Raw genomic sequence first — 14,520 nt, forward strand, 5'->3', positions numbered from 1 at the left:
CTTGCTCGAAACTTGAGTAATGTTGAAGGGATATTCTGACGAGGCTTCAAAATGAAGCATATGTTACATTATAAAAATGCTGCTAAGGAGCTGGATGGATCGTCCTCTTCAGAGTACTCACCTTGGAGCTGTACTTTCTCACATGATGCAGCGGTGGTGTGTGCTACTTTGGGAGCACCCCTTTAGGATAATATCTACCCCCATACAAGGCCTTAGACCAAAGGTCAAATAAAATAGAAAAGAAGAATACATTTTCTTGTATAATAGGTAAGTGTTAAGTAAATGAACCTGTTTGTGTCCTACAAAAAAAGCATTCTCATCATTCTTTAACATGCCTTTGACTTCAGCTGTATAAATTATTTTCTGGGCTTGGTTCCAGGTGACTTGCAGATATTTCCAAAAATTGTCATTATCCATTCAGTGCATAATTATTGACACAGTGTGTAATTATTGATTACCTAGTGCTGCTTTAGGTACTTGGGGAAACAATGTCCAGTAAGACAAAATTCTTGTAACTAATAAGGATGGCATTGTAATACAAACTAGGTGATATGATAGTGACAAGCTTGGGGGAGGAGTTTCCTTGGGTGGTGGTGATACTTCTGGGAGGGAGGTCAGGAGAGGTCTCTCAGAGGAGCTGACATTTGATCTGGAGCCTGAATGCAGGGTGGTGTGTGTGTGGCAGAAAATGTGTGCTACCTTTAAAGGGGCTTGATAATTATGCTCTAAGTTGTAAGGCATTTGAGGACATCAGGAAATACTTCTTATCGAAAGTGACTACTTTGAAGTAGTTCATTTGCATATGCAAAATGTGGTTTTAAAGGAGCCCCTAAGGGTCCACTTAAGTCTCATTTTTAATCATAACTGCTAATTTACTACAATAAGTGACCCTAGACTAATTTAAACACAGATTGAATGATTGAATAAAATATGTTTTAAATTTCTAAGACTTTATTAGGCCTAAACTATTTTGTGTATCCTACCCACTCTGGGATGCTGGGCTATTAAACCAACAAGGTATGATTTACTTCCATGAGAGTTCATATTCTCTTTCTTTCTCTTTCTCTTCTCTCTCCCTCCCACACCCCCACTCCCTCTCCCTGCCAAGGCCCTACGGCCCTCCTAAACCTACTCCTGTACCTCTTTCCCTACTGCCGCCCCTCCCCCCACGCACAAGTGCACTTTCCATTCTGGCCACATTGGCCTCCTTGCTGTTCTCTCTGCCCTGATGGCTCTCCCCCCAGTTCCTCCTCCTCTCAGGCCTCTCCTGGATGTCATCCCCTTATCAGCATAGTCTTCACTAACCACCCCATGGAGAGGAGCAACCTGCATCCATCTTTCCTCCTTTAGACCTTTGTTTCCCTCCACAGGCTTCTTACCCTCTGAGAAAGAATATCTTTTAGTTGTTGATCTTCTTCCTTTAGACCAGTGATGTTCAGCCTTTTGCATCTCATGGCACAGAAACTAATTACTAAAATTCTCTGGCACATAAAAAAATACATTTTTTGCTGATCTGACAAAAAAAATTGGTATATTTTTGATTCATTCACATTGGACAGTGTTGTTGTTTCACTGTTGTCATTTTTATTTAAAATTTTTAAAATTGGTTTTAGAAAGAGGAAGGGAGAGAGAGAAACATCGATGAGAGACAACATCGATTGGTCACCTCCTGCATGCGCCTAACTGGGGATCAGGCCCACAACCTGGGCATGTGCCCTGACTGGGAATCAAACTGGCGACCTCTTAGTGCATGCATGGGTCGATGCTCAGCCACTGAGCTACACCAGCCGGGCTGTTGTCATTTTCTTATTTGACAGTCTAAGGGCAAAGAGGTTGGTGTCCCTGACTAAAGAGCCATTGCATGTTTTACTCATTCTTGTGGCACACTGGGTGAGAATTACTGCTCTAGACTGTAAATGCCTCAAGAGCAGGGATTTTTGTCTGCTTAGAGTCTAGAGTAGGGCCTGGCATATTATAGTAAGTACCCAGACTACATATAGAAGGAGAACTATTATACATAAACTTGATTAAATATACCTATAAGCAGTATTTAATAAACATGATTTTCAGCAGTAATTTTTTTTCTAGATTTTGTTTCTAGTCATCCAGTTATGTCATCCTTGCACTAGTATTGTGTTTGTCATATTTACTGATTTAATCTTATTTATTAACTTCAAATTTTCTCTGATTCACAGTCTTGTGATTTTTCTCATCCTTATGTGACCTCAGATAATCTTCACTTCATCCATGGAGTTTGAGTACTCTTACACCTCTCACTGCAGTTTTTACCATAACAATGACTATGTTAAATAAGCTCAGTTACTGTATTAACTTGTATACTGAGTCACTTTCCCCTCTGTTTTGTTAGTCCATAATCTCCCATAAGCAATCTCTCCACGAGTTTGAATTCTGCCCACTGCTCACTGTTTGGAGAGTTCCTCTGATATGTCGTGTCACAGCTGCTTTAAGATATGCCTTTTTATTTTTTCATCTGTTGTATGTGGAGTCCTATTTATAACTTGTAGCCTTCCATCATCTTGTACAAAGCATTTGTAGTCCTTGTTTCTGCCCTTTATCAAAGAAGGAATCAAAGCCTGACTGAACTTAAAATTTGGGGAATAGTATATCTGCTTTGGTGTCCAGACCCTTTCTCTCACTCTCTTTTTTTCCTTATTTATTGCTTTTAGAGAGAGAAGAAGGGAGAGGGAAAGAGATAGAAACGATGAGAGAGAACATCAGTTGGCCACCTCCTTCATGCCCCCCACTGGGAATCAGGCCCACAACCTGGGCATGTGCCCTGACCGGGAATCGAACCGGCGACCTCTTGGTGGTCAATGCTCAACCACTGAGCCACACTGGCCAGGCCAACCTTTTTCTCTCTCCCTGAAATCTGTTGCCTGTTCTATTCCCAAATCAATTTTAGGTTTGTGAGGTTGTGCAAATTTATACGTTCTTACACACGCCTTAGCAGTTTCTGAGAAGCATACTTAACTTGCCACTCAAACACACCCGATACCAGGGTTGTGACTTATTAATTACTGTGACCTCGCTTTCACTTGTTCTTTCCCAAATAAAATGTATGGCCTGATCATAGGAAAAGTTAAGCCAAGAAATCAGTTTATTTAAATAGTTTTTGGCTTCAGAATTGAGATGTTACAGAGTATTGGCAGTGAAATCTTTGGCAAGCTCAGTTCTTAGGAATGGAAAGGGAATAAAGGCTTGTCTTGTGTGTCTCCACACAGTAACAATTGGACTCTGAGTCACTGAAGCATGCCTGCTGGGACCTGCACTTGGCTCTCGAAGCTTTGCAGAACAGCTGCCAGAGGAGTGCATTTGTGCAAAGGGGTTTGAGGATTGTTTGTAACCTCTAAGTAAAAAGTTTACCTAACCAGTCGTATAAAATGTGGTTAAACCTACATGGTAGTTCAAAGAGGTGCGTTACCGAGCACTTGGCCTCTTTTGAACAGTGCCAAGGTAGGCTGTATGGTGCCATGTGCTCCGAAATAACAGCTTTGTCTTGGAGTGTGAAGGTGAAATTAGTTATTTGACCAGTTTAAAAATTTTATAAGGTTTAAAGTTTATTGAGTTTCATAAAGGAAAGATAGTACATTAATTTTATTCCAACAGAATAGTTTTTATTTGTCCTTTTTCTTTTTTCATAAAAGTTCTTAATTTATTAATCCTCTCATGAAACATCTTCACAATCCCCACAGATAAAGTCAATGGAGCCCTGGCCAGTTTGGCTCAGCGGTTAGAGCGTTGGCCTGTGGTCCAGAGAGACCCGGGTTTGGTTCCTGCCGGGGGCCTGTACCTTGGTTGCGGTTTGTCCTCAGCCTGGTTGGGTCATGCGAGTGGCAACCACTCGATGTGTCCCTTTCATGTTGATGTTTCTCTCTCTCCCTCCCACTCTATCTGAACAAAAAACAAACAAACAAACAAAAAAGTCACTGGAGAATCTTTGCTCCTTCTGCTGTCCAGTATCCAGCTCATTGTTTGCAGCACCAGCATTGGCCTCTGCAGTGCCCCGAGTCTTCATTCTGTTCTTGTGTTCCCTTTGCTGTTTTTCTGAGGTCTCATGCAGCCCATGTCTTGCAAGTCTATGTTTGGGTTCATTTTTCTTTGCCTAACCCAGGGGTGAAGAACCTTTTTTCTGCAAACGGCCATTTGGATATTTATAACATAGTTTGTGGGCCATACAAAATTATCAACTTAAAAGTTAGCCTGTTATATTTGGTGAGGTTATCTGGTACGGATTTCGGGGGGGGGGGGCGGACATGCCCCACTCCAGGCAATCCAAGGAATCATAAATTGTGCCAAAGCTAGTTATCTCACTGCAATCAAAACAGGTTCTGAATCCAAACACAACGATGGCATCTGCTGTGGTCTTACACATTTTGGCTAGTTTTTCCAGGATTTCTGTCTTGGGTGTTGCTGGCTTCCCAGGGTGAAGGACATTGATGACCATTTGTTTTCACTGAAGTAGTCTACCAATCATGAACTTCCTGGTCAGATAGTTACTGTGTCGGTCGCGGTGGAGGTTGATCTTTAAGCAGCCAGGGAGGAAAATCCTTTGTCTTTTTCTTGATAGTTATTTTGTTTTAAATCAAAGTCTTCTCTCTGTAGGTACTAGAACTTAGATTTCATTGCATTAGGGTTTCTAGCCATTGGGTCCTACATGGGCCAGGGCAAGGGGATCAGATCAATGGAATGGCTTTTGCCTCCCGCTCCAGCACGGACCAGCTTCACGATCCTGGGCAAGTTAGGTGGCAGTTGTTTCCTCGTCCTGGGACTGTGCGGGTGTGATCAGAGCCAGCCACAGGGTTGTGAGTAAGAGTGCCTGAGGGTCCTAATCACAGAATGGGTGCAGCTCTGTGCTACTGTTGCTTATTCAGAAGGGGTGCTATTCATGCAGCCACCTTTTTAGGGTACCTGCCAAGTTCTTGATATAGAAGTTATAAAGGTACAAATGACTTGATCCTGCCCCAGAAAACCTTACAATTGAGTATGTCCCATGGGCCGTATGTTCTCTTGACCCAGATTTTACTGGTAGGCATGGGACTGGGTCTGAGAGATTTTATTCTCTTTCAGTGAGTGTAAAGGTGCTCAGCCAGATGTGCTACAATTAATTTTGTCATTCTTCACATTCGGTGACCGGTTCTGTCATATATAATGTGTGAAGTATAGTGTGGTACGGTGTACTAATGTTCTCGACCTCAGCTATATTGTTTGTGGGACAGGTAGGGATTTTAGCAGCTGATTTCTTTAAAAAATTTTTCTTATCTCTAAAAATGAAACCTTTACCTGTCATCGGGTTACATTTCCATTAACTATATAGATATTTTTTTTAATAACAGTGGCATTTGTGATTAATTTTCTATAATAGCAAAACTTAGTTATGGTTTTCAGATAGCTTTTTTTCTTACTAGAGACGCAATGCATGTTTCTTATAAAAAAAAAGACTTTAGAAAATATTTTTCTTTCCCCCCACTGAGAGTATGCTTCTTAATGTTAAGCTACCCGTCTCTGGTGATATAAACTGTGGTTTCTGGAAGGTTCTCTGGTTACTGTTGGCTGAGTTGGCAGACACTGACAGTACACTGTGTATGCTGATTCTCATGTCAGATAAATTATACCCATGAATTTTGATTAAATGAATTGCCATGTATAAATCCCTAGTACATCCCACGTAATTGATAGCTTTTGTTTGACCTTGTTTATTGGTTTGTCATTTCTTTTTGGAGTGTTTCTTTGGGGATGGTCACTGTCCCTCCACTCTCAGGTCCTGAACTAGTTTCATGCCTGCAGGCTAACCCTCTGAAGAGGGAGGCTCCGAATCTGGGGCAGCATTGTTTACGGTCCCTTTCATTCCTCCACGGCAAGCGGAGCTAACAGCCAGAACATACACTTGACGTTAGGAGAATATATTCATGGAAGCTGGGCATTCAGTAGCTGGGCAAACAACTGCCAGGGTCTGTATCTCTGCTTACAACAGGAAGCATGGCTGGAGTCCATGGTCATTGACGTTTCAGGAAATTAAGGCAAATCAGTTTCATACAAAACAAACCCAATGACTAAGAAACAAAGAGGTTCATTTACCATGGTTTTGTTGTTGTTGGTTAGTATTAAATACACTTTGTCAGATTTTTTTCCCTTACATTTATTCCAAAGATATATCTTTTATCTTTTGCTTTTGTATACCCCAGCCAAACCATCATTCGGCAATAAACCTGTTGAGCGACTTTTTCTTATGCCATTATGATTGCTACTTCCAAGTCCTACCTCTGAAGGGTGTGTTTTCTAGCCTTGCTAAAATAGGAGCTTAGCTTTCATTAGATAAATATTGAGTGAGATCTATATTTACAAGGTAACAGTTTTCATGTTTTTAAGAAACTTATCACAAGATGTTTTTAGTACATTTGTTGGTGAAATACTTCCTTGGCAGAATTACAGTGTTGCATGTAGGCGGTCATTATGAAAGAGCCAAGTTTTAGCATTTGTTTTCATTAGAAAATACAGTGATTTTACCAAGGTTTCCCAAAATAATGATGCCTGCTTACTTCAGTGGCAGGTAGTGGGTTTGCAATAAAAATTGTTGGTGAGGTTATTTTTAGAAATACTAAAGGATTGCAACTGCTAATATAATTTGCTTTTTGGAGCATCAGTAATACTCAAACAGACTTGTTTTTTTTCCCTTTCACTTATAACATTTTCTCAAATAGTCATCTACATGAATTTGAGAGTGTGGAGGGAGCATTTACTGATTTCATTTCTTTGATATTTGGGCATCTCCATGGAAGAAGGTAAAGGAAAGGGGAAGAGAGCCTGGTTGATGTAGCTCAGTGGTTGAGCATCAACCCCATGCACCAGGAGGTCACCAGTTTGATTCCCGATCAGGGCACATGCCCAGGTTGTGGGCCTGATCCCCAGAGTGTGGCACGCAGGAGGGGGCCAATCAATGTTCTATTTCATCGATGTTCCCCTCCCCCCCTTTGTCTCTCTCTAATCAATAAAGAAAAAAAATTTTTTTAAAGGAAAGGGGAAGAGATAAGAAAGGGGCTAAAATTTGAATACATGTATTGATTGGAAAATGTTCACTTTTAATATTTAGGTTCATCATAAACCACACTGCCTAGAGATGAGTATTAACTCTGAGGAAGTGAACTGAGTTTTTATTTTCATAGGATGATAGCTGTAAGGTTAAACATTTTCTAGACAGCGATATTATTTCTACTACTACTCTTTCCATTGGTCAGTGTTCAAGCAAATGAAAGAAGATATTTTTGTGTGCATGAAAAATAAAATTCAGTATTAATAATGTCCTTAGAACAAAAATGTAGGATAAGTGCACTCGGTGACACTGCCTGAATAGCTTCATACATCTTACTATGTATTTATTTAATTCATATGTAGCACTTTTTTTAAGTAGTTTTTTTTAAATTGATTTTAGAGAGAGGAAGAGGGATAGATAAGAGATAGAGACATCAATGTGAGAGAGAAACATCACATCGACCAGATGCCTCCTGTATGCACCCCAACCGGGGATCAAACCCACAACCTGGGTATGTGCTCTGATAGGGAATTGAATTCACCACGTTTTGGTGCATAGGATGACACTCCAACCAATTGCGCTATCCAACCAGGGCTTCATATATAGCATTTTCTAAGTGGCTGGCACTGTTTTAAGCATTATGTAAATATTCATTCATCTGTTAACTCATTTAATGGTTAATCATTTATTCTAGTTGTTAGAGAATATAGACGGAAATAATTTGAGTGTATTGTGTCTTTCCCCTCCCTTCCTCCTCTTCCGTTCCTTCCATCCTTCTTTCCTTCCTTCTATTTTTCCTACCCACCTAACCTACCTATGTACCTACCATGTGCACCTGGAACTTTAGTCTTGGGGCTAGCACCAAATCCCGGTCTCATGGTAGTCTGCCTTAAATACTCAGACATGTGGAAGATTCAGTTTTGAGAAAGAAATTTAGACTGAACTAGTTTTTGTGTTATTGTAAAACTTATATTTCCAGGAAATAAAGCATTGGATGAATAAATAAAACCCATACCTATCCCATCCCTTTTATAATCATTCAGCATATTTTCTATTTATATGTTAAAAGAAGCTATTAGAAAGTATTGTAAATTCTGCAATGTCTGCTTTCCCGCCTCCTCCAGCATGCTTGAAGATGACCTTCAGCTCAGTGACAGTGAGGACAGTGAGAGCGAGCAAGTAAGTTTTGTGCATCTCCTAACACCAGGGATCCTTTTAAATCTGTCTAACGTTTCTGAACTGCTTATCCTAACCTGTTTTTTGTTCTTTTCCTCGTCCTTCTTCCCCTTATTGTGAATGCCTAGACCCCAGAGAAGCCTCCTTCCACAACTGCACCGCCAAGGTACCGTGTGCGGGTTTCTCCCATCTGTACAAAACGTTTGCATTTTTCTGCCAAATGGGAAAAATACAGCCTGATTTAGTACCTTCACAACTTCTTCATGGGGAAGGAGATGGAGGGTCACAGTTAAAAGAAAAGACATGTTTAATGGTTTGGAAACTTCAGTCAGCCTTAGAGAGGTTATTAACTCCATCAGGAGAAAGTGCTCCTGCACCCACCAAAACCATGAGTTTGGGTGATTAGAGTTTTCTAGAGTTTAAGATAAACCTGAATCTCTTTCATCAGTATTACGTAACTAATATTTGAAAAGTTATGCTGAAGAGCCCAGTGTTTCTATGAAAGTGACAGATTTGTTGTATTTTCAAAAATTATAAAGCTGAATTTTCCATAATGCCTGTTTTCTTAGTCATATGAATGTTCTAATTGCTTTTTAAAAAGGCCTGCAGTACCTTTTAGTGTGGTGGAAAATGACACTGTTTTCATTTTGTAAACAGCGTAGCCATGTTTTAGAAAACATATACTTTAATTTTTGGAAACGAGAACTATCTAAACTCTCTCTGGTACTGAATTTAATGATTTCATATGCCAATACCTGACCTCCACGGACAGCGAAGAGTTAGATTGCACTGTAGCTGTGTCAGTCCCTGGTTCCAGGACACCTTCCTCACAGACATGCGGTGCTATAGCTACTGTGGAGGAAGCTCATGTGGTTATGCCAGGTCTTATAGATTCATAAGCTCAGCTTATTTATTTATATCACATTTTGTGTCAGTAACTTCTAGTGACTTACAGTGACTCATAAAATATGACAAATTAGCCTAACTTAAAAGTGGAGGAAAAGAAAATAGAAAAAGCAAAATGGGAATAAATTAGAGGCAGAAATAACACTGATCTCTGGTTTAAGCTCATTAGCTACTAGTGTGAAAATTATCACAAACTTGACACCATTTTACCTGAAGAAATTATATCACAGTATAGTTTGCTTTAAAATGATCTCCAAGAGTGGTTTTATTTATTATTTTTTTTAATTCTATTTGTTCTAATATAATTTTAGTAAATTTATTATTTATAGCGTAATAATTTAATTTTAAGTAGATTTGAAGGCTTTTAAGAGTATAGGTATTGATTTATTGCTTTGGCTGATGGCACTGAAGACAAGGTTTTAAGATGTGTTTTGAAATTCTGTTTATGTCCAGCAGTGTTTTCTCTCTGACCTAGAGTTACTGTCCTAACTTGCAGTAGTTAATCTCTATTTCAGCTGATATTTGGGGATCATCCTAAGCCACTTGTAAACAATGACCTATTTTATAATTCTGCCCACAAGAGTGACTGGCTTGCTTTTGAAGTCACTTTCCAAAAGAACTCCATTTCTACTCAGTAGTTTTTGACTTACCATACAGTTAGTTCTCATATAGACTGCAGAGGGGGGATTTTAATGTATTGGCTATTCTTTCATAAATGAACTTGTTTGGGTTATATATAGTGGGGGTCAGCAAACTTAAAGGATCAGAAAGTAAATGTTTTAGGCTTTGTGGGCCATGCAGTCTGTGTTGAAGCTAGTCGGCTGTTTTTACAGTATCAAAGCAGACATACATAGATAATACATAAAATAATGGGTGTGGATGTGTTCCAATAAAACTTTATTTAGAAAAATAGCCAGCCAGCCCAGGCCCTTGATCACTAACGCCTGATATAAAGTACCCAGCATCTAAGTTATTATTTTTTGAAATGTTTTCAGGAGCAAAATTTCACAGGCTTCTCTTTTACATAGTTATCTGGTGAGCTATTTTAAGGTGGGATTTTTTTTCTGATTTTTGAGCTATTGTAGGGCTTTCTTTCAACTGGGTGATCATATAATGTGCCAGTGTTAGGTAATATTGAGACCCTTTGTTTTGAGTGACAGAATAATGAGCAAAGCAGGAAATGTGTGAAGAAGGGGAAGTCCACCTTGTGTGGTGTCTTCAGCCGATCTCTTTGGGTTGCTTTGCAGCGCTCCGCAGTCGCTCCCAGAAGCAGTGGCCTCAGCACATTCCAATGGTGCGGAGTCAGAGAGCACCAGTGACTCAGACAGCTCCTCCGACTCGGAGAGCGAGAGCAGCTCGAGTGACAGCGAAGAGAACGAGCCCCAGGAAACGCCGGCTCCTGAGGTACCGTGTCCCCTCCAGGAGACCGTCTCCGACGGCAGCATTCTGGGGCTAGAGTCCGCTGCGGGCCAGACCGTGGGCCTGAGTGGTTCTGTCCTCTGCAGCAATGCTTTCCTACTCCTACGTTGTCTCTTACCAACACCTGGCCCTGGAGGTTTGGGAGAGAAGTCTTCTCTCCTGTTGGAAACAGTGGGTTCTTCTCTGTTGTTGCTAGTGTGTTTTGAAGAGCAGCTCGTTAAGAATGTAGGCCATTTTCTTGTCCCCTCTCTTGAAAAAGAAAACTCATTTTTAGTAGTCTGGTGTTTTGTCTGTTGTTGTTGTTGTTGTTAATCTTCACTGGATATGTTTTCCATTTATTTATTTATTTTTTTAAGAGAGAGTGTGGTGGTGGGGGGGAGAAACGTTGATGCGAGAGAGACACACATCAGTTGGCTGCCTCCTCCACATACCCTGATCGAGGCCAGGGATCGAACCTGCAACTCAGGTATGTGCCCTTGACCGGGAATAGAACCTGCGACCCTTCGGTGCGAGGCTGACACTCTAATCACTGAGCCACATCAGCCAGGGCAGTAGGCTGCTGTTTTAAAATTAATGAGAATTCATTTTGAAATTTCAGGAATGCATAAATTAAGGGAATCAAAAGGAGATAGCCTGATTTAGCAAAGGGCAGGAACGTGAACTAGAAATAAGTCATCAGAGGTTCTATTTTTGAATCACTGAAAGCCATGCATTAAATGGATGGCGAAGTGATTTTGCCAGGGCTGCGTTTCTGCGCCCTCTGCCCCATGTAAAACAGGGATAATTGTGTTTGCCTGTCACCGCCCTTGGGAAATATTGTAAAGATAAACAGATGAGATTGAAAATCTCAAACACTACATTTAGCTAGAGATTTATGTTACTTACTGGATTGTCGAGCACAAGAAATTTAATAACAATAAGGTTGCCAAACACCCTCATAACTTGGAGTACCAGTGTGCAACGTATGCTGCAGAAGGGTACTTAGTGAAAAGGGGGGGGGCGTTTTTGGTGAATAGACCAGCTTGTATAGAGAAGATTATTCTGCATATTTAAGATGGGAATTCGGGAAATGAGACTTTTTGATTAAGAAAGTGCTCAAGTTCCTAGTATGTGTCTCTGCTGTTTAGAAAGCAAGGCAGTTAGTTCCACTGAGCACTAACTCCATCCATCTGGAGATCACGTAGTGAGATTTAAGAGCCATGTCTGAGGGCAAGGGAGGCTATGAAAGTAACTGTGTCATTTTTTGTTAGATGCAAATTTATGTCTGGCACAGAGTAAGTGCTCAGTAAATATTTTTTGGAGTAAATAAACATAGGTCAGCATTAATTGCACTTGGAGTGCCTTTCAGATTTTAGAAAATACTCTCTGTGTTTCTAGGGGGTTCTTTGTTTCCTTTCATGACACTAATTGCTGTTGAGATAATTTTTCTGTGCCCCAGGGAAAAAGATATTGAATATGCTCTACAGACAAATTATGTGATTGTTCACTGTTAATGTTTATACGATCTCTGCTTTGTGTCTCACCTTGTTCAATAAGAAAAATCTGCGTGCTCGTTTGTTACCTTACTGATAGAAAGAACAAAATTCAAATAAAGAAATTCAATTCAAATAAAGTGGAAATGGCACATATTTGACGGAATACTTGAAATTTTAAAGATTAATTTGGTATTTGATTTAATGAAACAATTATGTCTTGTTGCTCAAGAGGTTACTGAAATAGAGGTAGAGACTTTTAAATAAAAAATGTTCCCATCCTACTTGAGTTTTTAAATTTTTGTTTATTTAAATGTTAGTTCATGTCTTATTAACCCATATACAATTACTTGTCTTCTGGTTTGCTGAAGCAGTAAGTCAGACAGCATTTGCCACAATGTCTGTCCAAGTGTCTGGCCGTAAAAACTCCAGCACACGTTCATCTGAAAGGCACTCCCGACGAGACGACTGATTCTGCCATCTCGTCCACTTAGTAGTATTTCAGGGCAGCCGCATCACTGTTGTCTCTCTTACTTATTCTTCTTGGGGGTAGTATAAGACTTCTTCCTTTTCTTAGCACCACTACGAAGTTGCGACACAAGACGAAGATTGGATTCGTTTTGAGTGTTGCAGTCAGACAAAATATGTCCATCATCCAGTTGCTTGCCAGCAAAGACCAGGAGTAATTCCTTCCTTATCCTGTATTTTGGCCTTTCTGTTTTCTATTGTATCCGAGGTTTCAGCCTCAAGAGAGATGGTCTTCCCCATAAGGGTTTTCACAAAAATCTATATCTTAGGGAGCAACTGCAGATGACGGATCAGACAAAAAGCCTAATTTATTTTTTTAAATCACCTTACTAAATAAGTTCATATTTGTGCTTTTGTGTTGCTGTGCAAATCCAGACTTGGTACAGTTTGTATGATACATATGGAGGACAACTTCCCTAGCAATATTTTGTCTTTGCCTAGATTTTAAACCTTTAATTTTCCCCAAGGTATTTGACTACTTTTCTTTCCTTTTAAAATAAATACTTGCATTATTGTGAAACTCCTGTATTAGTTGAATTCCATACATTAACAGGCTATAGTTATTAGTTATTACTTTCTGTTTCTTTTTTATTTTTAAAAAAATATTTTTTCTTTATTGATTTTAGTTAGAGAGAGGAAGAGAGGGAGAGAGAGATAGAAACATCGATGAAAGAGAACATCGATTGGCCGCCACCTGCATGCCCCCCACTGGGGATCAGGCCCACAACTGGGCATGTGCCTCGACCAGGAATCGAACCAGCGACCTCTTGGTGCATGGGTCAATGCTCAGCCACTGAGCCACACCGGTCGGGCTTCTGTCCCTTTTTTAAATTCTATTTTTAATGCTGAAAATTTTGCTTTCTATGGTTCCATTTTAAATTTATTTGATGAACTAGTTTAATAATCCTACAAGAATCTGAACCTGCTATATTCCTGCCACATGAGCTGGTGATGAACATGGGAAAAGAAGATTTCAGTGTTTACTTTTTACAGTAGGAATCAAAATATAAACCTCAGCTTTTCAAAATGTATGGGACACCCTGACCTTTTACTCTTTAAAGTCAAGTCCAGGGCCAGGAAATGATTGTTCTCTGTTGTTCAGGGATCTGCTTAGTTTCCCAATCTATTCATTATTCGTTTCTTTGGTAGTTAACTACTTCAGTTGATTGCCTGTGAGGCTCTTAACCCTCCCTCAATCCTGAAAAATTGGTAGTTTTCTTTTTACCCATAAAGAAAGTAGCACTGAAGATTCAAACCCATAGCCCTTTAACTCTGAAGCCTTTTTTTCCCCGCTATGCCATGCTGCTTCTCCCCTTTCTTCTTCGCTTTGCTTTTTCTTGTAATTTTTGGGTACTCCCTCACAACTAGGATATTTTATTAGAAAAGCAGGCATATATTGTACATAGATCAAAACTTTTTATTTGTAATTATAATTCATTCTAAAATATATTAACTTTTGCCAATTTGAAAAATTAGAAGAGGTAAAAGGACATATGGTCAAACATTTATTAAAATGCTTAATGAAAATCATATTTTTTCACTTCCAATGTGCCATGTTTGGGTTACTCCAGCCCAGGGAGGCTGGGGGCAGGGCATAAGGAATGGCAGAGGGAGAAATGAAAGTGATCTTGTCCAGTACTTACACTCTTAAAATTTGTTTCAAAATCTTTTTTTTTTCTTTCCCTCACCCGAGGACATTTTTCCATTTTTTGTTCAGATAGAGTGGGAGGGATAGGGAGGGAGGGAGGGAAGGGGGGGGGAGAGAGAGAGAGAGAGAGAGAGAGAGAGAGAGAGAGAGAGAAGAAAGAAACATCAACGTGAAAGGGACACTTCGAGTGGCTGCCACCCGCACGACCAACCAGGGCCCGGGACAAACTGCAACCAAGGTACGTGCCCTTAGCGGGAACCGAACCTGGGTCTCTGGACCGCAGGCCGATGCTCTAACCGCTGAGCAAAACCAGCCAGGGCTTG

General features: G+C 40.1%; 1 protein-coding gene across 6 annotated transcripts in view; it reads left to right on the top strand.

Moving 5' to 3' along the window:
- Positions 1-14,520, top strand: part of AFF1 (AF4/FMR2 family member 1) — a 194,861-nt gene that overhangs the window by 152,581 nt on the left and 27,760 nt on the right. For 5 of the 6 annotated variants that reach the window (XR_004959416.1, XM_036260263.1, XM_036260264.1 and 2 more), the window contains 3 exons: positions 8,173-8,227; positions 8,353-8,390; positions 10,378-10,534. Coding sequence is in view for 5 of the 6 variants with exons in the window: in XM_036260263.1 (XP_036116156.1) it covers positions 8,173-8,227; positions 8,353-8,390; positions 10,378-10,534 (250 nt within the window). In the remaining variant the exon portion in view is untranslated. The remainder of the gene's footprint in view (positions 1-8,172; positions 8,228-8,352; positions 8,391-10,377; positions 10,535-14,520) is intronic. The other variant, XM_036260265.1, reaches the window with a different exon arrangement.

This window comes from Molossus molossus, unplaced genomic scaffold, assembly GCF_014108415.1.
Source record: "Molossus molossus isolate mMolMol1 unplaced genomic scaffold, mMolMol1.p scaffold_m16_p_1, whole genome shotgun sequence".
Lineage (NCBI taxonomy): Eukaryota > Metazoa > Chordata > Mammalia > Chiroptera > Molossidae > Molossus > Molossus molossus.